The 27,159-nt window shown below is 39.0% G+C and overlaps 1 protein-coding gene across 3 annotated transcripts in view; it reads right to left on the bottom strand.

The window, feature by feature from the left end:
• LOC129726787 (myb-like protein P) overlaps nt 1-27,159 on the bottom strand; it is a 160,601-nt gene that overhangs the window by 30,830 nt on the left and 102,612 nt on the right. For all 3 annotated transcript variants that reach the window (XM_055683879.1, XM_055683881.1, XM_055683880.1), the window contains exon 4: nt 5,327-6,347. In XM_055683879.1, coding sequence (XP_055539854.1) covers nt 5,327-6,347 — 1,021 coding nt within the window. The remainder of the gene's footprint in view (nt 1-5,326; nt 6,348-27,159) is intronic.

A 27,159-nucleotide genomic window follows, 5' to 3' on the forward strand; every position in this document is an offset into this window, starting at 1 on the left:
TGCAGCATCGTTGCTGATTTTTGAAAGACCATCAATATTTAGTTCCCCTTCTTCAATCAATTCGCAATCCAAATCTTCTCCATATGTTACAATAGCCAAGCATTTTTAATTACGTTTTGTCACAATTTTTGTATTGATTGGATTGAGAGACACTAAGAACTAATGAAATTGCGCTGTCATTCATAAATGAACATGCACGATAGAACAGAATTAACGAACATTATGCTTTTTTAGCGTGAAAAAAAATTGTCATTTATTTTTAGCGTTGCACGAATAATAGGGCTGGGAAAAAGTTTTTTCGTGGAAAGTACCGAATTTTTAGTATAGAATAATGGTTTTAACTTGAGCTTGTCGAGAGTAATCCACTTTAAGTCAAGAATAATTTGGTTTTTAATTTTTCTTTGTTTATCATCATGTTTCGTTGAATATTCGGCCGTCTGTTCAGCCGAACATTCGGCCAAACAGACGGCCGAATATTCAACTAAACATGATGATTAAACGAGAAAAAATAAAAACCAAGTTACTCTTGAATTAAAGTGAATTACCCTAGACAAGATCGAGTTCAAATCATTATTCGATCATCCGAATTTTCGGTAATTTTCAAAAATAACTTTTTCCCAGCCCTAGTATTCGGTGCATCTCTATTTTATTTACCTAAAGCAAATCTTAAGCAAAAAAAAGGATCGTAAAACTATAAATGTATGCTGCAAATATCATAAAGAGTTCTGAGTTTATCTCTGTGGTTAGGTATGTGATCTTTTTATTTATTTTTATTTTTTTGAATTGAAATGTGATGTCACACTCAAGCTAACCCCCCTCCCCCGTAAGTCACAAAATGTCACAATAATTGAACCCCCCCTAGCGGGGGCCTAGTGTGGTTGGTAACGTCTCCGCCAACCACGCTCGACGCCTGGGTTCGAATCCCACCGCCGACATAGGTGTCGATGGTTGTGAGGTGGCGTGATCCACTCACAACCAACCCAACTGGTCTAGATTCAATCCTAGCCGACACCGGAAGATTTTCTGAGGCGAAAAATCTCTGAGATCACGCCTTCCATCGCATGAGGAAGTAAAGCCGTTGGCGCCGGTCCGTCAATAAACGGATCGTGAGTTAGGGTCCTGGGTGTGGAGTCGCCTCCCTGGGCGTCGGTGATTGGCCACAACAGTGACGGAACTAGACCGACGGAAAATAAGCGAGAATAAAAAAAAATTGAAACCCCCCCCTAAATGCGTGACATCATTAATGAATGGTCCCTGAGTTATTTTATGACGAGAAGCAGAGCTCGCCCAGAACTGCATTTCTTGCTAAAAATTTAATATTACCCTATAACAGAGTCTTGTATCTGACGATGTGCAATTCTGCTATTTTTGAGAAAATCCAGAATTGGCATATCTCAGACGAGACTTCATTATCTGACCATAAACACATTATTTTTGGATGAGATCAGTGAACCAGCGGCAGAATATCGCGATGCTAGAAAAACCAAATTGGGATCGATATGCCAGTCACTTGAGTTCAGCTCCCACAAATGGTAGTAGTATGAGTTCAATCGAGGAACTTGAAACTTTCTCTCGAACGTTAAACGAAAAGATCCTTAACGCTTATGATAATAGTTGCCTGCTCGAAGTTTCGTCCTCCAACAGGGATGTGCCGTGGTGATACGCTAAGTTGGAGCGGCTAAGGAAAACATCTCGGAAAATGTTCAATAACGCGAAACGTACTTTAGATTGGGCTCAGTATAGGAAAGCACTTACTTAGTATAAAAATGAAATAAGAAAATCCAAGAGGAAAACTTGGATTCAAACGTATGAAAATATAGACAATGTGATGATGTGTCAGAATGGATCATTAACTAAGATTCTCGTTGTCACGTTCCGGACTTGACACACGTTCCGGACCAATAAGTTGAGAGGTGGAACCTTGTGTGGCCAGTTCGTCTGCTTTTTCATTGCCCTCTATTCTGCAGTGCCTTCAACCTAGTACAAATTGACAGAGTTCATCGTAGCCTCCGCAGAGAGAGAACGCACTTCTAGACAACTTTTGGCGTGCATTTGGAGGCACATGTAGCCTTCAACGCCGCTCAACTGTCAGAGAAAATGCAAACATTTAGTTTATGTTTAAATCTTCTTTTATACACCAGAAATTGGTTACGTTTAAGGCATGTTGTATTCTTTCCGAGACCACGTTGTCAAACTCCCCTTGTCATAATGATAACGTCATCTGCTTAACCGCTTTGAGGCACCCCTAATCATGTCTGATTAAGCTGGGCGAATAAAGATATTCAGACAGAAGACATTTGTTTAACGGTAAGAACATCACGGTGCCACGCTGGACCATTATTATAAAAAAAATTGTCCATCAAATCCAAGAATAGGGGTCAATTTTTGAGGTCTTTTTACATTTCTGGTTAAATTTTTAAAAAAATCCACCGACTGGATCTCGAGAAATCTCAATTTTTGTGTGTTAGTTAATAAATTTTAAAATAATTCTTATTCGATTCATGCAATATCATCGAAATTTATGTTGTTATAATTATGATAATTCACCACTGACTTAACTCTCCAAATTGACTAAAGTATGTTATTTGTATGGCTCAGTAGCTCTAATTTAATTTAAATGTTACTCTCTGTGAAGTGAATGTGGAAAAATGAATCACTGTGTTTTATTACAAATCCACACACAAACACTCACAAACACACATAAATATTCGCACACGTATACATATAAACACACAAGTTTTGAAAATTATGCAGTGATGGCATGAACTCGTGCAAAGTTGAACTGAGTAACACTTTTCCAGATTTGAATCCAACTTGAATCTGCTTCCTCTCGATAGTTTGAGTTTTTTTGCACCGCACACTCTGATCGATTGAGTTTGAATGCGTGCAATGCATGCAGTGCACGATGTACGCAACGATGCAGGCGATGATGTGACGCGATGAGTTTTGTTTTTAGATCGAATTTATGCTTTCAAAAGACAATGCAACAAACTGTTGCTGCAGACGCGGCGCGAATTTCATCGCAATTCGATTTTCATGCAATTGTTGTTATGCAGGATTCAAATTCAAATCTAATTCAAGTGTAATGCACTGTTAGTAGGGTTACGTGCAAACCGAAAATAAATGTGTAGACAAGTTTTGAAACTGTGCAAAGTCACATTGCCTACTCTGAAATTATGTATTATATTTTCTCTATTAGAAAGACAAGTGCTGCTAAATGTTTGGCTTCTACTACTTTATCAAATTTTTAATTATTTGTGCGATTTCCAGGTTCTGGATAGTGAAAGAACAGTGTATAATAAATGGTTTTCTTTTTGTCTCGAGCATGGGTTCAAAGAGACAATTTCTGATTTTGCCAGCAGCTAAGAAAAGCTACAACTTCCGTTCTTTTTAAAATACCACATCACTAACCCTAGAAAGATAGTCTGCGTCAATTTGACTCCTCGCTTTAGTGACATTACCCACTTCGTTTTCAAATAGTGCGAATATGTTCACATTTTTCAAAAACCTGAATTCTGGTATTTGTTATGTATCGATGTGTTACCACCATAATGTTCACTCAATAATAAATTTTGAACAAAATCTTGCATTTTTAATTGATTTAAAATTTATGCATCAATTTCACGTCAAAATAAGATTATCTTTCCAGGGCTAGGTGAGTACCCAGTACCAGAGTTCTGCAGAGCCACTGGAAGAGTTCTTGGCCATCACAATGAACAAGCTTACGAGCCTATTTATTTCCACGTGATTTGGCAACTGAACAAAACTCTAGATTTACAACGATCGCTTATTAAGTGCCTTGATTGAGTATAACAGTAATCACATGTGTTAGCCTATACTGTCTTTCTTGCATGGTTGACGTAAAAGCCAATATGTCCAAAATGTACTTTTTTGTTGATTCGAGTTTCTTGTTCTAAAATGAATACAATAATACACACTAAAAAAAACTTTTTTGTTCTGAAACATTCGAGAAATATTAAAAGTGCGTAACTACCAATTGGTTTTACTCCGTGCGAAATGCAATTGTTAAAAAAATCGTATTATTCGATACACAATCTGGGAAAAGGAGGCTAAATTCTCTTATTGTACCAATATATATTTTTTTGAATCACTCTTTCTAATTAGGAAAACATAATACAAATTATGTATTATGTTTTCCTAATTAAGTTTTCGGACGAATTTAGATATATTGCATTAATCGAATACGGATTATTTTAGAATTTATTAACTAACACCCTAAAATCGAGATTTCTCGAGATCCATTTGGTAGATTTTTTAAAAATTTTAACCAGAAGTGTAAAATGACCTCAAGAATTGACCCTCATACTTGGATTTGATGGACAATTTTTTTTATAGTAATGGTCCAGCGGGGCACCGTGTTAATATTTTTCATTCGCACTTTCTTGTATTTTTATATCTGCCATTATTTTACCCATAATCCGGCAAGCCAGCGGAATAAATTGATTATGATATGAAAATTTTGTGCTCATTATATGGTAATTGAAAACCGAAACTACGATTAAAATGATTCATCGTTTCTTGGGAAAATGGACGTTTCAGATGATAAAATAAAAAAAATATTCTATCGTTGAAAAACAATTTTGAAATAAATAAGTGATCCCTAAATGCTCTTACATGAGGTCAGTCTGATAGATTTTTTTTTTGTTTTCAATGAGAATTTAATGAACATCCTGGTTAATTTAAGATCGTTTGATAAGTAACGAAAATATTCTGGCCATTATACGATTGAGAAATACCTAACACCTAGTAAAAATAATACAAAACGTTTTAAAGGAAATGCTTTTCAGTGTTATGTTTCAGTTTCAGTATTCACCTGTTTACAAATGGTTAAAAAAATATCAAAAATATGTAATGTTTCAGAAAAAAATTATAAGTTACAAAATAAGAAGTTTTCAAACAATCATTCAAAATTCAGTCAGCAAGCTAAACCAACATCTGCTGAATTTTCTTGAGTGTTTCGCATATCTCCACACCTTTTGGCGTAACCAATCGCTCTGCAATTGTCGTACTGCCTGAAACTGTGACGGATATATTGTAGATTTAATTTGCGCTGTGTGCGCTTTCGACGTCTCAATTCACTTCAAATTCCGCTTTGCCACACACTTTCTGCTCACCCACCCGCGCCATGGCGCTCACCGGTATCGGAAAACTTCTGACATAGACAAATCAACATCGAACCAAGCGGATAAAAGTAGTAAATACCACACAAAGTATCGAATGTGCACCCGCCGAACGCTCGGACAGGGGCGTAAGTGAGAAAGTGGGCAGTCCGGTGGACATTTCCTATTATCTACAATCCACCCACCTTAGACAGATCCGCTTGCTGGGTATTGATTTTCTCCCGCTGATACCTGATAAGCTGTATCAGGTCCCGATACTGGGCGGCATTCTGCACCGGTCCGTCGTTCAGATTCAGCTCATTGAGCAGAAGCAACTCGTTGGCATTGCTCGCGCTGCTGCCGCTGCCAATGCTGCCGGGGCCGGTGCTGCCCGCCGGAACGGTCCCAGTGGTAGCAGTGGCGGTGACGGCTGCCACAGCAGCATTCAACGCTAGATTCATGTTGATACTATCTTTCTCGAGTTTCCTGTTGACGTTGAGATTGTTGAGGGTTTGACTATTGATGCTACTGTTGTTGCTGCCGAGGCTGCCGGTTGCGTTATTGTTGTTTAAGCTGTCTAACTTATGCAGAAGGGGTGAATTTCTCGGGGGTGGAGGATCGCGATAGGGTGGCGGCACCAGTGCACCGTTTGACGATATTCCGATGACGGGGGAGTTGGTGTTGCTGTTGGTACTCGCCGGACTGAGCAACAGATTATGATTGCCAGTGCTGCTGACGCTACTGATGCTGCTATTATCCAGTAATAAGCTATCGTTACTGTTAACATGTTGACCGAGTCCACCAGACCGAGGATTTTCCTTCAACGTTGCACCCACAATCGTCGTTGTTGCAGCCGGTGGCCCATGATGGTGCCCATGATGGCCGGTGTTGATGCCATTGCTGTACAGCAGACCATTTAGCTTACGGTCCAACGAATTTCGGAGATCTGCAGCATTGAATTCTCCTACAATGCCATTTGCAATCGAATGATTTTTGGGCTTCTTGATTACGCTGGCGTACGTCGCTTCGATGGTGTTTCCGTTCTGCTTGCTAATGCTGCTATTACTGCTAGCACTAACACTACTGCTGGTACTGCCACTGGAACTGGTGCTGCCGTGCGGTGATTTCTGAGGAATTCCCTTCACTATGCCAACATTTTCGACCTTGACATGGCTGTTTGCGATGGTCTTGTTGTTGCCGGCTGTGCTCTTCAAAATCGGCGGGGACCTGAAAGCAAAGAGATGAATTCAATCAGTATGCTACAGCTTTCGTAACGGATGATGCTGATGAGTGTTGAACGAGGCAGGCGGAACGCCGCCCCACACCTGCTCTAGAAATTAATTATTCACACCGAAATTTGGGCTTTTTGATGCGATTAAACACTAATTGATTTTCGCAGTTATTACCGAGGTGGGTTGGCGGCTTCGGAGGCAAAAGACGAGCACCGACCGAGTTCGCATGAAGTCGCGAGTCGGGCGGTTTCATGTTTGACTGGCCTACAAAAAAGTGTGCCCGGCCGCGTGAAGAAGCTGAACCTAGCACGTGGGTTTGCTGGGTGGATGGGTGTTAGGTTGGTTGGTAGGTTGGAATGAGGGAGGAAATGAATTAAATCTCAGCAGAGTAGAAATTCGCGGCCACCACCGTCGTCATGACGTATACCGACCGAACGGTAAACCGGAGAGGGACGCAAACATTGAGGCCCGGGTGATGGGAAAGATGTTTACGATGATAGCAAAGTTACTGGAGAATTTTGAAAACAAATACGTCCCTGGTTGCCGCCCTCACGAAAGCGGTATTACCGCCAAGGTGAATAAATAAAGTGAGGCTTAAAAAGTTTCAAGTGATTTTTTTTTTCGTTCTTGTTGGGCTTGTCGGAAAATTGGGATCGAAATACAACATACGAAATGGTGCAGTTTACGGGGAAATGAGTCTCAATGCGAGTCACATGCGCGTGTTAGATAACCATAGAAGCTGGGGATGAAGTTTTTACCGTATGGGAAGCCGTAGTTTGTTGATTGATGTAGGTTTGTCTAGTGTAAAATGATGAACAGTTTTATGATATGTTGAAACCGCTAGAAAAGGCTTGATGATTGACATGATGTTTTATCCGCTTTCCATCGGCGGTTTTCCTGGGGCTCATCCCAGTCAGCTTTCAGCTTGTTCGTTTTCATCTTTAATAAAACTCAACACAACTTAGTGGCAATTTTGTTACTAAATTATTTGATTTGATGAATTAAAAAATTTTAAAAAATCATTAGTTTATTCCAACTGTAAGCGTCTATCAAAAACCATTTGGATTAAATAAGTGATATTGGAGAAAACTGTAGTGATGATAGATTTTTCTCAAATCCTAGTAAATAGAAAAAAAATTACAAAAGCAATTCAAAATAAAAATGAAAAAAAACAGCAATAACCATGAGGCAAAATAAACAGATCGGGGAAATTTTTTCGATCAAAAATTTTGTTAAGGACCTTATTTGTGTGACACATTTTAGAGAAATTACGGTTTTGGTCACAGAAATTGGTTTACATGGTTTGAAACCGTCACGTGTATAGGTATATTCAATAGAGTACCAACAAAAAGGGTCATTTTGAGAAACCCTATACAAACTGTTCACCTGCCCGAAAAAACACCCCGTGCAAAATTTCAGCTCAATCGGACCTTAAATTGGGTGGCGCAAAGCGATTGAGTTTTGGCCTTTAAAAATCCAAAAATTAACCCAAACGGAGTGGGATGCATGAAATTTTGGTTTGCGAAACTTTTTTTGGTGCCAGATGGCTTAAAAATGCATGAAACGTCGAGATCTTGTATCATCTGAAGAAAAAAATCACAATTTTGATGATTTTATGAATTTTTGAAGGTCAAAATTAAATCGCTTTGCGCCACCCCGTTTTAAGTCCGATTGAACTAAAAATATGCACAGGGTGTTTTTTCCCGGTAGGTGAACATGTTGTGTAGGGTTTTTTTGAAAATTTCTGGTCACTTTTTCACCATATAAGTATTTGGCACCCTCATATTCCAACAAAGATGAAAAGTTGGCTATAGTTTCTGATTTCAGTTGACTTGCTGAACTACCATCGTAATCACCACTAAGAATTGATGGAAATAGGGTATTTTTCACCAAGAAATGTTTTATTTTTTGTTATTGTTGAAAAACGGTATTATCTGAAAATTATTACTTTAATTTAAGGTGAAATGGTGTAGAACTCGCAAACGTCCGACTTCGAGTTACCACTTCAAATTTTCAGAAGTACAAGACTAGGAAATAGATAATGCGTTCCCGGTGAAAACTCTATTTTATGTTTGCTTCACCGCAGCAAACATAAAATAGCGTTTTCACGGGTGGCGCATTAAGTGTCTTGTGTCTTTGAAAATTCGTAGCGGGGGCTCGAATTCGGCCTTTTGTGGCTTCAATACCGTTTCATCCAAATATAGGCTCCATCAAATACAAATTTCCCTTATTTTTCACCCGTTTTCAAGATGTTCTTATACCTTTCTCCTAGAAAGGCATAGCAATCACTGGTGAAACCGATGAATTAAAAGTGGTCCAACGGGCCGAATGTCGTATGCCACTCGCCTCAGTTCGACGAGCTGAGCAGTTTTGTATGTGTGTGTTTGTATGTTTGTACATCTTTTCAAACTCAAACATTTTTCTCATAGGATTTCCTGTATTCTTTGCCAATTTGGCTTCTGAAACAAGAGCATCAGCAGCAGTTCTTAAATATCTTCCGAGAGGTAATGCATATGACACATTCTACCGTGACGTTACAACGTTTTGACTATTCTGTTGGCATCATTTTAACTCTAACTTGTATTTTTTTCATGAAACCCTTCAATATTATTACAGATTCGGAAAGTAGACAAAATTTCCTATAAGAATGATGTATAAGATATTTGTTTACTTTGTTTATATTACCTTGGGGTGTGAAAATGGAGCGTGACGTTACAACGCGCGAGAAATTGAGGTGTTGGGACTTTTCTTACAAAAGTCAAAAACAATTTCTTCTTCCGTGATTTGATAACAAATAATAATCGAACATTTTGCCATGTTTAGAGTGCATATAACTGGTAACATCTATATTTGAGAAGCTTTTATATTCCGTGACGTTACAACGCTCATTTTCAGCAAGGGATATTCTCAATCCGTTGTAACGTCACGAAAATATGAATCAGTCGATATCCATTATTTATCACATATTTCTTAGACATTTTCATAAGAAATAGTTAAATATCTGATTTTATATATTTCTACTTCTACTTCTGCACTTGGTTTGTGGGGTTATCCATAAACTACGTAACAAATTTACTTTATCGTTTTATGTTTGGGAATGCAGAGCCAAACTTAAACTTGGAGATTTTTAGTGAAGGAATGTGAGTTATGATCAAATCAATTCTTTTCTAAGTGACATATATTCTCAAAAGTGTCTTATATGACATTATGTGTAAAACATATTAAATTTATTTTTATTGTAGTTTTTTCACAATGTCTGAGTACGTTAGCAGTTTATTCAGCATTTATATTGAAAACAAGTTTACAAATGTGTCGTTAATTCCAATAAATACAAGAAACCTTTCAAAAATTATAATAATAACACAAAAATGTCGCTTTTTAGCTTTTTTCGCTCCCGTGATATTTCCTTGATTTTTAAGAGTCACACTAGGGGAATTGTGGGTAAAATGAACAGGGGTGGAAAAAAGGACACCCGTTTAAATCTCGACTATTACGTTGAAAAATAGTACAAACTTCTTTGGCACCTTATCTTAGAGGCACTAGAAGTTATTTGAGACAAAGTATGCGACATGATACAGTCAAACAGTCAAAATAATAAACAAAAACAAAAAACACGTGTACATTCGTGGTGGTGATGTTATTTTTGGCCTACAAAAAATAAGGTTTTTTATAGTGTAAAATAGTATTTTATAACGATTTTTCTGCAAATATCTGTACTCAAACTACTAACCAGCAGAAATCATCAAAGGTTAGAAATTGTTTAAATGATTTTCTTGATATATTTAGGTATTTTCAATAATATGTTTGTGCGGGTAAAATGGACCCCATGGTGATGGGAAAAAATTGTGTTAGTTTCCATTGAAAAATCTAGATGCTTCGTGTTTATATCAGAAAAACAGAAATTTATATCAGAAAAATTAATTCTCTGTTATATGACAGATGTAACGTGAACTAATTTAGACGCATCAAGTATGTTTTTAAACATAGACGAATATTATATAAGGGGAGAAAAAAAAAACGTGACGCTACAACGCAAATTAAACCCGGTTGTAACTCAAGTTGTATTCAACCTAGCTGCGATCTTTCAGTATCAAATTAAAGGTATTTTTGAGTATAAAGAGAAAACAAAATATTACTCTGATTAAATGTAAGGAGTTCCCATGAAGTAAAAAACTGTACTTTTTTCGTGACGTAACAACGCTAAATTACCCCTGTTTTCATATTGGCCTAAGATCAACATATTTGAAATTTCACTTCAAAACCTTTTAGGTATCGAATAAAGCACTTATTTCACAATCATATCACATAAAGAATGTATTATAAATACATACTCCTGATCATTTGTAACCATTTAAAAAATATGTAACCAAAAACGCTTGCTTTTTGTTAGTTTTACTTGAACTTTGCAATTAGTTTTCTACAGTTTCTTAAAAACTATAAATTCGACATTTGCGTTTTTGGAAGGTTAAAACACTATAGAATCTAGAAAAAATATTTACATTGCTGAAATATGCATTTCAAAAATTGGTTTGTTGGTTTAGCTTCGCAGAGAACGTGTCATATGTGCATACAACTACACAACTTTTTCAAGTTCCGTCATTCTTGCTTCTACGTTTATTAAGCTGGTCATTTTGACGTAGAACTACGTTTCTCAGGAAAATTCGCGCAGAGGTGTAAAAAAAATCGGAAAAGGCGAAAAATATGTCCAATTTCAGATGTCTATAAGTTGGTTAATTTGAACGGGTTTCCTGCGTTCAAGCCGCAGTCGATTAGAAAATCATCTAGCATCATCTCTGATGCAGAAAATTCTGATTTGATTATTCGAACTATTGTACTATTGAAAAATGCCAAGCCTTGTTGAGACGCAGATTTCGGCCTCTGATTGATCGCTTAATGCTTGCTTTCCCTAACACGGTCGACGGATTATTATACATAGTTAACGAGGAATGCACTTTTTGGGATTTTTAGAGTCTTTTTCGACTCAAACCAATCATTTCACTAATGAATGGGGGGAAGGACGATCCCAACTTAGTAGCAGCTGGTGGCTTTAGTGGGTAACATTAGCGGTAGTGGTAATGGTAGCGTTAATGGTAACAGCAGCGGCAGTGGGTAATAAGAGCGTAACGATAGCAGCTGGCTTGCTAAGTTTACTTTCGATTCGAAGAATAATTTTTTAGTAGATGGTTTCACAGACGGCCACTTCCTTCGGCGAAACTTTGAAAACAACACAAGTTTTTCGGATCCTGGCAATCATAATCGGACGGCCGTCCACTTTTTAGTGAGAACGCAGTTGTGTTGCCAGAGTGTTTAAATCCCCACTTGTTTGCGCTGTAAAGTTTTTGTTTCATTCCTGTTCAGTGATTTCGTATTTATATGTGCAAATTCGGTAGCACTTTTCCCTTTTTGGTGCAAAATTTCAAGAATATCCAATACACTTCAATGAAAATGTTAGAATACAAAAGGGAGCAGTTAATTACAAAACAGGCGGGGCCTCTCACAACATTAACATGGGTTACATAAGAACCTGCTTTTGCTCAAATCAATCATTTAAAAGATAGCCACGATCATACCGATCCGCAAACCCGGGAATGGTTCGACGTTGGCATCACAGTATCGTCCGATCAACCTACTCCCAGTGCTGGGCAAACTGTTTGAAAAACTGATCCTCAATCGCATGATGGAGGTTACTGAAAAACAACATCTTTCTCCTGGAACAGTTTTGGCTTAGTAAGGAGCGTTCCACCAGTGCGGGTGGTGATCAACATCAGAAGAGATAGTGCTGTATTCAGGTCCACAGCCATGGTATTGCTGGACGTCGAAAAGGCATTTGACAATGTGTGACATGACGGTTTGTTATACAAGCTCTGTATCTTCAATTTTGCACCATATCTCTCAAAAATTCTCTTTAGCTACCTTCGACAAAAGCTGTTTGTGGTATCATTGAATGGTTGTCCCGCAGGGCAGTCTGCTGGGCCCATTGCTGCACACCATCAACATCTCCGACCTTTTTCTTTAGAAGATGACTGCGTGCTCTTCCTGTTCGTCAATGAATTGCAATTGCTGTCAAGGCAAGAATGCCTCGTGATATTACCAACAAACTTAAGCGGCGCCTTGATACCTTTGTCGAATATGCTAATGCCTGAAAAGTTAAGATCAATGCCTCCAAAACCCTGTTTTTTACGCAACTCCGAGGTGGGATGATCCTTGATTGTCAATATGGTACTTGAATCTCAGCAGGTGGCATTCCCAGTGTTCGACAAAAAATAAAACGCCTTGAAAAAATTCAGCAGCCCAAACACGAAAAACTGAAGATGAAAACAATAATGTGAATCACTTAAACTTTTAACAATTTGTAAAACCAAACAAATCCAAAGAAATACCCAAATGCTTTTTGTCTCTCTCTCCAACAAATCAATTTTACTTTTTGAAGGTGTGTCCGTCGGACATAATTCAGCAGCAGTGAGTGGCGACAATAGCGGCAGCGACATTACTTCCGGTGATGATCTCTTTTGTTTTGTAAACACAAGCATTCTGGATCCTGGCAATCATAATCTGGCGGCCATGTCAAGTTTTCAGTGTGAAAACAGCTTTCTACTATGTTTGCCTCTTAATCCCCACTGTCGGTGTAGCACAGCTGTTTTTTGAGGACAACCAAATAAATGAAATGAAGATTGAACAATTATCTCTAAAGGTTTTGCGCTAGCATGGTAGCTGACATCTACTGATAAAATTTATTCAGAAGTCCTACATCAACCTTGCGGTCGTGGCTTTACATACAACTCTTGTAAAAAGTAACAACAGTCAGCAGCAGCAACTAACCAAGAGTTGAACTGAATTCTCGCTTTAGTCTGGTATACATTGGACAGCTCCATTCGGATAGGCCATATAAGCCCTCCGTCATGAGTATTTTTGTCTTCAACGGACATTAATTCGAGATAAAGCTACCATCTTCTGCTGTTGGTCGCGACACGGCAGAAGACGGCTTCCGACTAAAGATTAGACAATGTGGATTGTGGCTGCTGTGATGCAGCAGAAAAAATGCCCATTAACTACTAACTGAAACGAAATTCGGTTTTTGTTTAATGATTGGGGGCAGTTGTTCCAATACAAATACTGTTCTTCTCATGACAAACAAATCCACAATTGAAAAGTTAACGAATTTTCTCTTTTGGTTATACACATAGTGGTAGGTAAAGACAAACTTGACACGAGTTTAAAGAAATATTCTTTCTTTTGTGGTGGTAATAGCTCGAGCCATGGCAGACTGTCTTCTGTTGATTTTCTCCTTTCTATATTATATTATATGCCGTTATAGCGAAAATGCAGGAACGCACACAAGCTTGAAGAAATGTGCTGTAATATATGGTGGTAATTGTTCGAGTATTGGTACACTGTCTGTCCTCTACTATACAGGATAAAACTGAATGTATGACATAAAGAGACATAAACGATGCCAACATTTCCGTTCGCCTTGAGGGGGTAGCGGAAAGGTTACGACAAGATCTGATAATATTGAAGCGGTGATGAAAATTAAGGACGTGGTCATTTTAGTTTTCTTCCTTCTTGCTCATTGTGTTGAGTGTTAATGAATCCTAGCTTCCCGTCCTCGTTAATAATGCGGTTGTGTATCAGATATAACCTTCTACTTTTTTATGGATATGTAGTCTATCTCACTCTCTCTCTTTTTCTCTCTCTCTATTTTTCTCTGTATCTCTCTCTCTATTTCTCTCTCTCTGTCTCTTTCCCTTTCTCTTTCCCTTTCTCTCGCTTTATCTTTTTCTCTCTCTTTTTCTTTCACTCTCTCTCCCGCTCTCTTTTTCTTTCTTTTTTTCTCTTTCAATTTCTCTCTCTCTCTTTCTTTCTCTCTCTCCCGCTCTCTTTTTTCTTTCTCTCTCTCTCTCTATCTCTCCATCTCTCTCTTTCTTCCTTTTCTCTCTCTCTCTCTCTCTCTCTCTCTCTCTCTTTCCAACTTTCTTTTTATCTCTCTCTCTATTTTTCTCTCTTTCTCTCTCTCTCTCCCTCTCTCTCATTTTCGTGCCATCATTTACTGTATTGTTTCTGCGCTTAGTCAGTTCTGTTCAAAATGGTGTCGAAACACGAAGCATTGCGCAAGTACATTTTTACAGCAGGCTGCGCTGGTCCAAAATTGCATGACGTCTGGAGGCCTGGAGGCTCACTCTTCAAAACAAGAGCTTCGGGTGTCAGAAACAATCTTTACCATGGCAGCAACTTTGGGAAACGCTGTTTAGAGAGTGCACTTATTTGTCTTATGGAATTTAATAGTCATCAATTTTTGCACAAAAAGACAGGTTTTCAATATTTTTTTAAAAGAAAACTCTGGCACTTCAAATTTTAATAAAATTTTATATCTTCGAAATTCCCAATGAATTCTTAAGGGTTTAAACTATGAGCCAGATTTGTTTTAGAACAGTTTAGGGTCCCAGGCATTTTTTTCCGTATGGACCCACTGAGACCAGCAGTTTTTTAATCTTTTGTGGCATTTTCCGGACGCTTTTGCTGTTCACACATTTTTTTTACCTTTTTGCAGTGTTACTTATTGAGAACCTGCTTCGTGTTATAGTGCCTTTGTCTTCTCCTTCAGACTCAGTAACCTACTTTCTTTCTTATCGACCTTATCATATGCTCCTGCAAGCTATCACTCAAACAGTGTATAATATGCTATAGTCTATGATGTTATCGAAGCTTTAGACCAGTGGTTGTTTTAAGTCTGAAGGGAAGTTTTGTGTGGAAGAGCCTGAGAATGAATCTACCACACCCCGCTTGTCAAAGCGGACTCTGTAACCTTGCGGCTACGAAGCTCTGCAAGGCAATAATTTAATTTTTTTAAATTATCGAAAAAGTTTTTTTTTTCATTTTGACATTCAATCGTTCAAAATGTGTACCGTACATTGAGTCATATGAGGTTCGATATCGTTGGAAGATGGGAAGTTTTATGAAGAATACCTTTGCCGGAGGCAGTATAGTGCTGCCTCTAGTCCCAATAAAGTTATTTCTTGGCTTGCTGCGATGAAGAAAATCAGAGAGCCTCTAAAAATTCCAAATTTTTAATTGTCACCCGTTATGAGACGAAAGTGCACTGGATAAATATCGTAATTAATTCTTTCTGTTTACTCACCAAATCTAATAACTGCAAGTCCCCTGTTTCTCTTTACTCATGGCTAAGAATAAATCCTATTATGCATCCAAGTTACGGATTTGGATTGAAATTTCAGCCTTTGTTGCTGTGTAGAATAATAAATTGGTTTGTTCCCGTAAGCTGGATACTATAATCGTTTTATGCTCCGACTAGTTTGGAAAGAAATATCATTTGATGTTTACTTTTCAGTTTACCTTCAAGAAAAGAAACACACCTGTGTGCCAGGAATGCCGAGCTCCACTCCGAAGCCTTTGTCCTGCTGTTTCGAGCATTTATTGTGTTCATTGCTATGAGCCAATTTTTCTCTCTTACTGAAACACGGTAACTCGAATAAGCTGAAACACGTTTTTCTTTCGGCTGCAAAATAGTTAGTGTAACCTTGTTCCTCAATAATAATTTTTCAATTGGTTTTATATCAACGAAATCCGTTGAAAAAATTACTGTTATACCAGAGTTTATTGGTTCCAAATATTCCTGACTTTTTGTATTTTTCATTGCCCTACACTACTTTACTTCCAACCGAAACTTCAATTTCAATAGCTTTGGCTGTGTCCGAAGGGTATTTTTGTAGGTACCTACTTTTAATATTATAGTGGTATTCTCTGTGATTACATTCTGAATAACAACGTTTTGAATAACTTTTGATTCCCTTTTCATTGATATAAAAAGTTAACAATACAAATAGGTATACTTGATATGGCTTTAGATATCCAAGTGGTGGTTCTAAACAATTCTCTACTGTGTATACAGTATTGTATTTTTCTCAAATTTCAACAATTTATTACCTATGTTCAATAGACGGAATTAACCAAGCGATTGTAAAACAAATCGATAATACATCGTTGTAGTACATAAGAGGCTTAGAAGAGCACTGATAATGCTGTTAAATATTCTATAATAAAAAAAACACCCTCTTTCACGAAAATATTGAATAAATCCTTCTGAACTATCCAGCGGTAACAGAAGTAGGTACATATTGAACTCGCGTTTAATCTCCCAAAAGCTCTCGCATCGCATTCCACTTCGCCCAAAAACGGGCAGCAATCGAATGCCGGACCGTTTCGAAACATTGCCAGCTAGTTGAGTCCGCCGTAGGTACCATTTCGATGGTACTTTACAAGAGAAAATTTCCTCGTCAAGTGGCACTTGAAATGATTTGCTCACACAATCAGTTCCGAAACAGTAACTGTGAACAGCGAATTTCGCGCCCGGTTGTTCTCGCTTACTTTCCCGGGGGTTCTTCGCTCGCTCAAGCCTCCTCAGCCTAAATGGAGAATGACGGCGACGGCGACGACGACGACGGAGCGCCGGCTACTTTTGTTGCATTTTGCGTTTCGAGCACCTTTTCGAAGTCGCGCGCGTTGTTGGCCATGTCAGCTTGACAGGCCGTCCGATGCCGGTGTTTTGTTTTCGTTCACTTGGCTCGATTAATTTTAATTGCATTTTGTTCACCGTGGCGAAAATGTGAAGCAAAAAACAAATCGTTTCGTTCTTTCTAGTGTACGTCTACAGTGTGATATTTAGCTAAGATGAACTTTTCTCGCAGCTAACCCTCAACGGGAATTTTATTGGACGCGATGGAAGAAATTGATTCATGTTCGGCTGTTTGTTGAGTAATAGACAAAGAAAACAACATTACATGGGTGATTTTTCCAGCCCACCAGCGCAGGGTGTGACATTGATTGAATCGGTCCGTGATGGATTGGATCCGTAAGCTGGTGAGGTTAGAGATGGTGTGTTAAGTAACTCTTAACCCTCTAGTACCCAAATTAATTTTTAGACGGACTTCGAAAATATCACTATTAAGCCTCATAAACATTTTTTAAGTTCTTATTGAAGCTTTTTAGAGGTTCGACTGAAGACCGCCTAGAGGCGGCACTGGGCACTAGAGGGTTAAGCTTCGTTGTTGCTATTTTTTAGGTTGTCCAATAAATCCTTTTAACTTGTCCAATAAATAAAACGCTCGATTTGTTGAAATTATGATTAATGGCGTCTTAAATACCCATCCACTACAACGATCAAGAGCTGTCGAAAATTGAGCTCCACCTGCCAGTGCCACTCGCGTGCCACCCTGAACTCCTGTCTGGTTTGGATGGACGTTGTCGGTTGTACGGTTGGTTAGGTCGGAAATATATCAATGGCAGATGGCAATTGATTTAAAATCAAATTTACCTTCCTAGCTTGGCTTGCGTCGGTACAGTGGGTGAAGGTCGGCCGCCCCGCAATAACAACCTTCCGTCCGGTAGGACCCAACAACCAGCAATAGCGACATGACAACCCCGATGATTCAATGACTATGCGGCTGTGCCGGCGTGCTGCACAATCCAGCGAAACAACATCGTTGGATCGACAAACATGCAGATTTCACAATGCGGCACCTGATTGCTGGTGGGTTCGTTGGCTGATGGAACGCTACCGTAACTCGCCGAATCGGCTGGAAACCCCGCAATCAGAATCGATAATCTGTTTGTGCACGAAGGATTAACCACTTGATGTTTTGGCTCTCGACCCGATAATTTGCGGTTGTTTTGGGTACGCATGAAAAGCTGTTGTTTGCCTTTTCCGGGTTACTGCTCCGGCACAGGGAAGCGATAAAATTATCCTGTTGACTGCCTTTGTCTGAATCCGTTCATTGTCAAAACGGCGCGTCGGTGTCACCAGCAATCTGTTAGAATGCTTATGGGGCTGTCAAAAATAAAGCCCATGCCATGTTGGCGCCATTCCCAAGGCCCGCAACCGGAACTGAGATCGTTGGACAGCTGTTCTAAACCGACTGTTAATTGTTTACCGAAAGAGTTAGCTCGTCGTTAAGCTAACGGACTTTCTCCTCTCAGTTTGCAACTCAGAAAACCATCAGATGAATTGGCACGGCTAGAATGGAAGAGGCTGTTCCTTGGAGTGTTTCCGCTCGACGGATTTATAAATTACCAAAAACAGATGTTTAGAATGTTTAACATCGTGGTATTTGAACTTCCCATTGCCGACATAGCGAACCATAGCAGCACTGGAAGAACGACAGTCGGTAATGTAAAGTCAATATTTTCATTCGGATGGCGAAGGAGCTCCCCGGTGGCTGCTGCCGGAGATAATCCAATAAACTGACGCAGAAGCTGTTGTTGGCCGGTGCGGATGCAATTTGCACATTCAGGCTTAATGCTTGTCAGCTGGTTTTGCGACAGTATATTTTCTCACTTTGAGTAATGAGTGGTTTTGTTATGGACAGAAAAACAATGAACAAATGAATGTTTCTGTTATGGACAGAAAAATAAGTTCCGAATAATCAGCGAATCTGAATACATACTGATCTTGATTATTATTGAATATTAATCTTGATTCGAATGTTTTTAGGGGCCATCCACATACCACGTGGACAGATTTTTAACGATTTTGACCCCCCCTCCCCCTCCGTGGACAACTGCCCATATAAATTTAAAAAAAAATGTATGGGCCGTGGACATTTGCCAACCTCCCCCCCCCCCCCAAAGCTGTCCACGTGGTATGTGGATGGCCCCTTACGAGATAAATAATAATGATTTTGTTGAAATTCCTTTTAGCTCTGTCTGAACTTGCTGTATGTTTTGATGTAGATTTACCTTTACTTTAGGATAGCAAACCAAAAAAAAAAATTCAGAAAAAAATAATCTAATGCTTGTACATTTGTTACCACTGAACATATTATGGATTGGATTGGATATCTCGATGGATAGAAAACAAATCACTCTAGTTTATGAAATCATTTTTCGAAACATTTATCCATAGCAAAATAGTTAAAATTCATAGCCAATTTTAATATAATTCATCTCATCGCGTGCTCGCATTTATGCAATCCTAGCGCAAGCGACACACGACGATAAACATATAAAAATGGAGTTCTGTTTGTCTGGTACTTATAGTCTTGGAAATTACTGAACCGACCGGCGTGAAAATTTGTACGCAGGGGTTTTTGGGGTTGGTGAAGGTTCTTATAACCTCTCCTCTCTTTGGAAGGGTAGATTCCAGGGTTACATGTGAAACATAAATTTCTGCATAAGTCGAGAACTAATGATGCAAATATGAGCCAAATTTGGTATGTGATGGTTTTAGGTACTAATAAAATGTTTCTATGATGATTTGACATATCTCACTCCTCTGGATGGAGGGTCTCTCGCACAAACAAATCTAAAAATTCTGGACAACTCGCGAATGAAAAGAGCAAATGAACTTTATGAACTAATTTCATCTTTTGTCTTATTAAGACTACATTTTTAGTTGAGTTAAGTGGGCAATTTAACGAAGATGCGATAAATGAACAAGGACAGAAGGTGTGACTTAAACTTCCTCAAAAAATCCTCATCCGGACGGGACTCGAATCCGCAATCTTCGATGTCTCCGACATGCTGTTTTGGGTAGTTAACCAACTGGGAAGGTAATTTGTTCTAATATCGATTATCTTCTACTATTGTGTCCCATTCCTAGTACGCCTCGATCAACCACACACACTGCCTTGTGGAAGTTAGTTTTGTAACTGAGAGATTGTCTCTCTGACACAATTTGTATAGCGACTTACTATATCTATAGGTGAGTCATAGAGGCGCTCAGTTGGTGGCGAAACTCCACCGAAACGCATGCAGCTCTGTTACGTGGTGATTACTTTACGGCTTTTCATTTCTTGTTCTATGACTACATTTTACGTTTAGTTTAGTAGACAATGTATGCAGTTCTACAACGATGATGCGAAAAACAAATAAGGACAGAAAATGTGACTTAGACTTAGGAAAGGTTTTGTGCATTGTCCACTAGAGCAAACGAAAGTGAAATTGGAATGTGAGTATTATAGAGTACAAAAATTATGTTTCTGATTGTTTCAACACAACCGCATGAATAGGAAAACTCTAAAAATGTATAAAAATAATTGAATTGTGAATTGGTTTTAGGAATTGAGGGTTTTTTTGCCCATGGTTACTTGGGCTTTTACCCTTCTCAATAAGAATAATGAAAAAAATAAATAACATCTTTCCCACCCTGGAAGAGGGATGTTGCTAATTAGTAAAAAAGCCCAAAATGACCGCAACTCTCCGAAAATGAGTGTTTTCGGAATCGCAATGATGCCAAAACTAAAGCACCTTTTTGAAATTCAAGATGGTGACTTTCAGTCTGCGGGAAACAAACTAAAATGACTAAATACCACCCAATATGGGTATTTTCGTAACCGGGATGATTGACAATCTCAGGGCCACCATAGTCTATCGTAGTATTAGAATTATTGATAACAAAGAATGAATTGTGCTATCGTATGTTTTAATAAATCTATAATTGTTGCTGGAGAACCACAAATAACTCACAAGTGAAATTTCATGAAAAACTGCAATTTTTAAACTTAATATTGAAATATTTCGAAAAACAGATGCTTGTATAAAGTTAGTTGTCAAAAGCTTCATGATTTTAAATTACTATTCAAATTCGAATTCGATTATTCCCAAAAATGTTGAAATTGGATCCTTAGAAATCCTTTGAAATTTAACTTTTAGGTAAAAATCAACAGGATTGTGTACAAAGCCACGACCGCAAGATTGACGTAGGACTACACAAGGTTGTCACTTGTATTTATTATGTTTAGAATTTCGTGCAAAAGAGGAGTTGAAGTGCTTCCGAATTCCAATTTGCACGTATAAATACTACATCTGTACAGGAATGGAACAAACATTCCGCAGCGCACACAAGTTTCAACAGTTAAAGTTCATGCGGATTGAAATAACATTTTCATTTTAATTCTAGCGCGAAACGACAAAATATTGAATTTTTAATCCATTTGTTTGGTTGTCCTAAAAAGGACAGTTTGTTGTTAAATTAAAAATAACATTGCACCTCTGTGCTACCCTGACGGCGGTAATTACGGTGAATTTGCGTACGACGAAGGCATCGAATCATCTATTTTATTGGATGGGATAAAGGAAAATATTTCAAAATTTTGTAAACATTTAATTCAAATCATAGTATCAAATCTCAATGAGGCACTCTGATAACAAAGTGGAAGAATGTTTTTTAATTGTCAGAATCTAGAATGCTTGTGGAGTTTCTGCTGCTGCCAAGTATGGATTGTCCTAGTCACTGCCCAGAACTAATATGACTAGTTTACCCTTACTAACACGCAGAGAATCCATCCCCAGGATACCTATAACTCGGTGACGGAATCGTGAAAGGAATCGCAAACACTATCCGGAGGATTCCCACTCACGATTCTTATTTCAAGAATCCTAAAGCCATATACAGTGCATTCCTGAGGATTCTTTTTCAGGAATCCCTTTTTTCAAGGACGCTCAGGAATCCAATGTGAGGAATCCTAGAGAATCTATGCGAATCGTATGTGTTCGTCCGGGTAGGCAGCAGCAGGCTCTGATACAGGCCAAATAGTACATTCCCGATTTACTTAGTCTAGAATTCTGTCGACCGTGCTTGAGAAAGTAAGCATAAAGCGACCAATCAGTGGTCAATTTTCGCGTTTCAACCAGGCTAGACAATTTTCAATAATACAATAGCTCGAATGGTTGGCATATGGTTGGACTGGGAAGGGGGTCGTACGCGGCTGTATACAGGGGCGGCGTACAACAGCGTCTGACTCGGAGCGGGCGGCTGAATTATGCAATGCTGTATCTCGCCAGCTACACCTAAGATGGCAGCCCTATCAGCAGGATGTATCGCGACCCTGGCAAGGTAGCATACCGAAACCTTCCTTCAGCCACGAACAACGAAATTAGAAATACGAAATGGATCAATCGGCAAAGACCTAGGCTACGAAGACGGGAAAAGATTAGAGTAAACGGTTGAAAACTGGGGATTTGGAACGTCCGCTCTCTCAATGAACCGGCGCGGACTGGCTTGCTTGCTCGAGAATTACAGCAGCAGGGAGTCGGAATCGCAGCGGCATACGACTGAATGAAAAGAAACTAGCTGTGGCAGATCATGCTGGAACACGGTTTCCCGACGAAACTAATTAAGCTGAGTCGTATGTCGCTGGAAAAATCGAAATCATGCATGCGGATAGCTGGCGAGGCATCAGTCGCGTTCGTTACGTTGGATGGAATGAAGCAAGGGGATGCGCTCTCTAACTTACTATTCAACACTTAAACGTGGAAAGGAAAGGAGATTGGGACTTGTCATTAACTCTGCCAAAACGAAGTTCATCGTAGTTGTCAGGGAGCGTGGAAGTTCCTGTTGTGTTGGTGCTGAGCTGGAGATAGATGGGGAACGATTTGAAGTGGTTGACGAATTCGTTTATCTTGTTACGCTTGTGACATGTGATAACGATATAAGCCGTGAATCGAAACGACGAGTTGTAGCTGCGAACAGGGCTTTATACGGACTACGTAACCAGCTAAGGTCCCGTAGTTTGCAAACTCGCACAAAACTAGCGCTGTATAGGACGCTGATACTCCAGGTGGCCCTTTACGGACATGAAGCATGGACGCTGAAGGAAGCTGATCGACGAGTGCTCGGAGTTATTAAGCGTATAGTTCTGCGATCGATACTTGGCGGTAAACTGGAAGAGGGAGTGTGGCGCAGACGCATGAATCACGCGTTGTAACAGGTATACAAAACATGCTGATATAGTGAAGGTAATACAGTGGGGCAGGCTTCAGTGGGCTGGACATGTAGTGAGATTGCCTGATGAGAGAGCCGCCAAAACTATCTTCAGTAGAGAACCAGGAAAAGGGTCGTCGACTCCGTGGTAGGCCTCGCACGAAGTGGATTTGCGCGGTGGAAGAAGATGCACGATCTGCTGGTGTACGAGGAGACTGGAGAACGGCTGCCCAAGACAGAAGAAGCTGGACATTTCTAATTCGTTCGGCCCTAGACTAGTGGACCCTTCATTAGCCAAAAAAGTAAGATAAGTAAATTAAGTACAATAGCTCGAATAATCAAGTTACAATTTTGAGCGAATGCATATATGATTTTCCAATCGATTGCTAACAAAACGAAGTAAATTTATTTAAAACTAAATGATTTATAAGCATTTGAAATTGGTCATACTTTTTCCGTCTTATGAATTTCATTTTACATCCCTATGTAGCTGAAATTCCTGAGAGACGTAACTCTACGTCAACAGTTGTCTTACACTCCATTCACATCTTTTCATCATAAGTTTTAGAATAATGTCCAGTTCAAACACAAAAATAATTCAAGGGAAAAATGAAATCCATTTTTGATTTAATGTATAATGTGTGTCCGTGATTGATCTGAGCTAGTGAAGTAGCAGAGAGAACCACGTATATGGTTACTTGAGATTAGCTTACCATATTTAATGTACGACAGTTCAGTAGCTTCCGCTTTGTACAGATCGATAACGGCGCCGGTCACGTCCTTACGGTCGTTAGGGTGAGGAAGAATATTGTAAGAAAAGAGATGTAACAGTCCTTGTTGTCGGAGACTGAGTTTACCCCTGCATTTCCACGACTGCGACGGAAAGGAAAGATTGTGTCACGGTGATAAGTGACGACGTCAATCCATTACGAAGACGAGATTTGATTATTTTTTTTTTAAATAACGCGAATCTATGTGACCGGCGTGCGTAAACGTCGCTCACTACGAAAACGAACGATGTCAAACATCACGTTCCTATGCGATTGAAGCGCGTGAAAATCATTTACCACCCGAATCATCTGAGTATTTATATAAATGTCGTTTTTCAATCCCGAATACCTTCAAGAAAGCAATCAGGTAGGCGAGGTTATCTGAATACATCGCGTAGTCATTAGATTAACCCAGATATTCATCGACCGAACGAAAACTACCTTAGTTTGCAACGAGCGAGCAGTATCCGACTTAGGCCACCGTTAGAGATGAATAAATTGAAAGTGATTATACACAGAGGGCAAATATCGACCTCAGATATTATTTGGAAATCTCAAACGGTGACTTTTTCCAGTTACTGGAAAACAATCTAAAATGGCCAAATTAAACCGAACTAAAATATCCCGCTTCACACCATCGAACTTATTAACCCCAATAGAATGTATTCCATAACCTATTGCAAAACACACATTTGCTTGCGGTTGTGTCTCATAAACAGGCATTTTAACTTTTTTTTTGTGCTAGTTAAGAGAATGAAGAGAAAAGAAAAGAAAAACCACCGCTATTTGATTTTTTTTGACGTAGAATTACACTTTCAGCAGCATTCGAGGAAATTGAAACACCGAAAATATCGAAAGTGTGTCGTCCAATTTCAAATGCTTATAACTCAGTCAGCTTCCAGTGGGTGATTTTATGATACTAACTATTGTAGTACACAGAAATGTAGACTACCGGAATACTTCCGGATATAGAGATAATGTCCTAATGCAGTCACCTCCTTGAACTTCAAAATGGCCTCTAAAGTTGATTTTCGGTCACTGAGCATCATCTCTATTCTGAAAATATCCATATTAGATGTTATGCGACCATTTTAGTCTGTTCCTGTCGGTTCTAAAAATACTCATATTGGATGATATTTGGCTCTCATTGGTGGTTCTGTGGTTAGCGAAGTCGGTCGGCTGGCTCTTCTACACACGGTTGTGATGTCGGGTTCGATTCCCGATCAGGACGGGAATCTTTTCGAGCAGGAAATTTTCTCGACTCAGCACTGTATCGTTGTACTTATCCTACAACACGCAAAATGTGCCAAAAGCAATATCGATCACGAATTCTCTCAACTAATCTAGTTAATCGAGACCGTTATTAGCCCTTCAAGCTAGCGTACGATATTGTTTTGGGTTTCTTTGGTCGAAATCTGCGTTCAAAACAAGGCTCTACGTTTTGATAGTACGATAGCTACAAACAAAATCACAATTTTTCGCATTTCAATAGATGCTTAGCTAGTTTTTCAATGGAATATGGAAATTTGTTAAAAACTGACTGAGTTTTAAGCATATGAAAGCGGACAACTTTCGTGACCCTCTCGATGTTTTCGAGTTTCAAATTTGCACCGCTATAATATTGCCGTGAGACGTAATCCTACGTCAAAAAATATTAAACGATAGGGTCTTCTGGGTTTCCTCCACGATGGTAAAATCCGTTTGTATCAGAAGTTAAGTTTTATGTTATTTCTTGAAAGGTCCAATTATTACTTTCAATGATATGATGCCAATAAAATCAAAGTCAACTAAATGGATCAAAAGATAAGAATTTTTTAAAAATTCTGAACAAAAATCGATTTTAAGAACAATCCTACCGCAGAAGGTGTGAGCACCAAACAAGGATGTACTGGTCTGAATTTTTTCGATGAAGACAAGAATGTAATAACGATTTTGAATATAAGATAAACATAAAGTTATACATAAAAAATAATTCAAATTGGCGTTATTCGTGTGCAATTCCTCATATGGCGAAATGAACGGTACAGCTGATTCGCACCTCCCTGCGACATCAAAGCGCAGATAATCATAATTAACATGTCCACCTCTATTTATATCAAATAATAACCATGTTGATTAAGTAACGGACGGTGATTCTGCGGAAAAGGATTATAAGAAGCAGGAAAGTTTGCGAGTGATAATTAATAGCGTTGAGAGATAAGGACCGAATCCCAGCTGGAGGGAAATAATGAAGATAGACAACGCTGTTTTTATCGTGCCAAGCGAGAAGGCATTAGGTGTGAAGTAGAATTAAGTGGAGTATGATTGGATTAACACAATAATGGGTTTAATGAATTTGAATAAGGATTTTTTCTGTGGTTGGTTAGGTAATGGAATGCAACTTAGTTTGCTATCGTATAATATAAAAGTTTTCTTTGAAAGAGTTTTACATTCAATAGCCACTTCCAAGCTATGATATAAAAGAACTGTGGACTCAAATTTCGTTATCTTCGCATGCACTAATCATTTTATCAGTTTATATTCCAATAGTATTGAATTATAAAACTCATTTAGCTCAAACGGCTTAAACTTTATCGCAATCGCTTTCCAACGGGCGATATCACCAACCAAAATAAATCCGTTCGCAAATTAAAGAGAATACCTGAGATCAGCTTACAACTTTTGTATCAGCGACAAAAAATCCCTCCCAGCAGGACCAACGATTCGGAAAATTACACCTTCCATTCCGTCCCTTGTCGGACCGGCAATCTCACCGAAGTTTAATTAGCTTCCCTGGCTGCGGGTACCAAATTCCGTTCCTTCTTAAAGGCACGAAATTCCACCGGCGAAGCAATTTTACTAAAGTCGTAAACAAATTCAACTGTGCAATGGTGGAAATCCCCTTTTTGGTGAAATTGGTTTTCTCGAATCGAATCAAGCTTCGCCGGTACAGAATCGGCTTACAACATTAATGGTAGAAAACAACATCGTCGGCGTTTCTGTTCAACTCTTCTCTTTTCTCCAGTTCCTGCTTCCGTTTTTGTCCGCCCGTACTGTTGAATGGTTTTTTTTTGCTACGCAGGTGAGCAGCGCTCAAGGGATGCATATCCGGCAAAGGCTTACCATTTCCTATACCGGTGGGAGTTTTTTTCACTACCCTTTCCAACCCACGTCTGGTTTTCTGCTCACATTGCTAGGGTTCGAGCGAAGCTGCTGGTTAGGTTGATTCGAGTGGGCACTCGCTCGCTTGGTTAGCGAGTAATTTAGCGTTTCGGAATGGAAACAACGATTTGTTAGTCACTCTCTTGAGGTGAAAAGAGTGCTTCTCGCCTCCGGTATTGTTT

The sequence above is a fragment of the Wyeomyia smithii genome, chromosome 3 (assembly GCF_029784165.1).
Source record: "Wyeomyia smithii strain HCP4-BCI-WySm-NY-G18 chromosome 3, ASM2978416v1, whole genome shotgun sequence".
Taxonomy (NCBI): Eukaryota; Metazoa; Arthropoda; class Insecta; order Diptera; family Culicidae; genus Wyeomyia; species Wyeomyia smithii.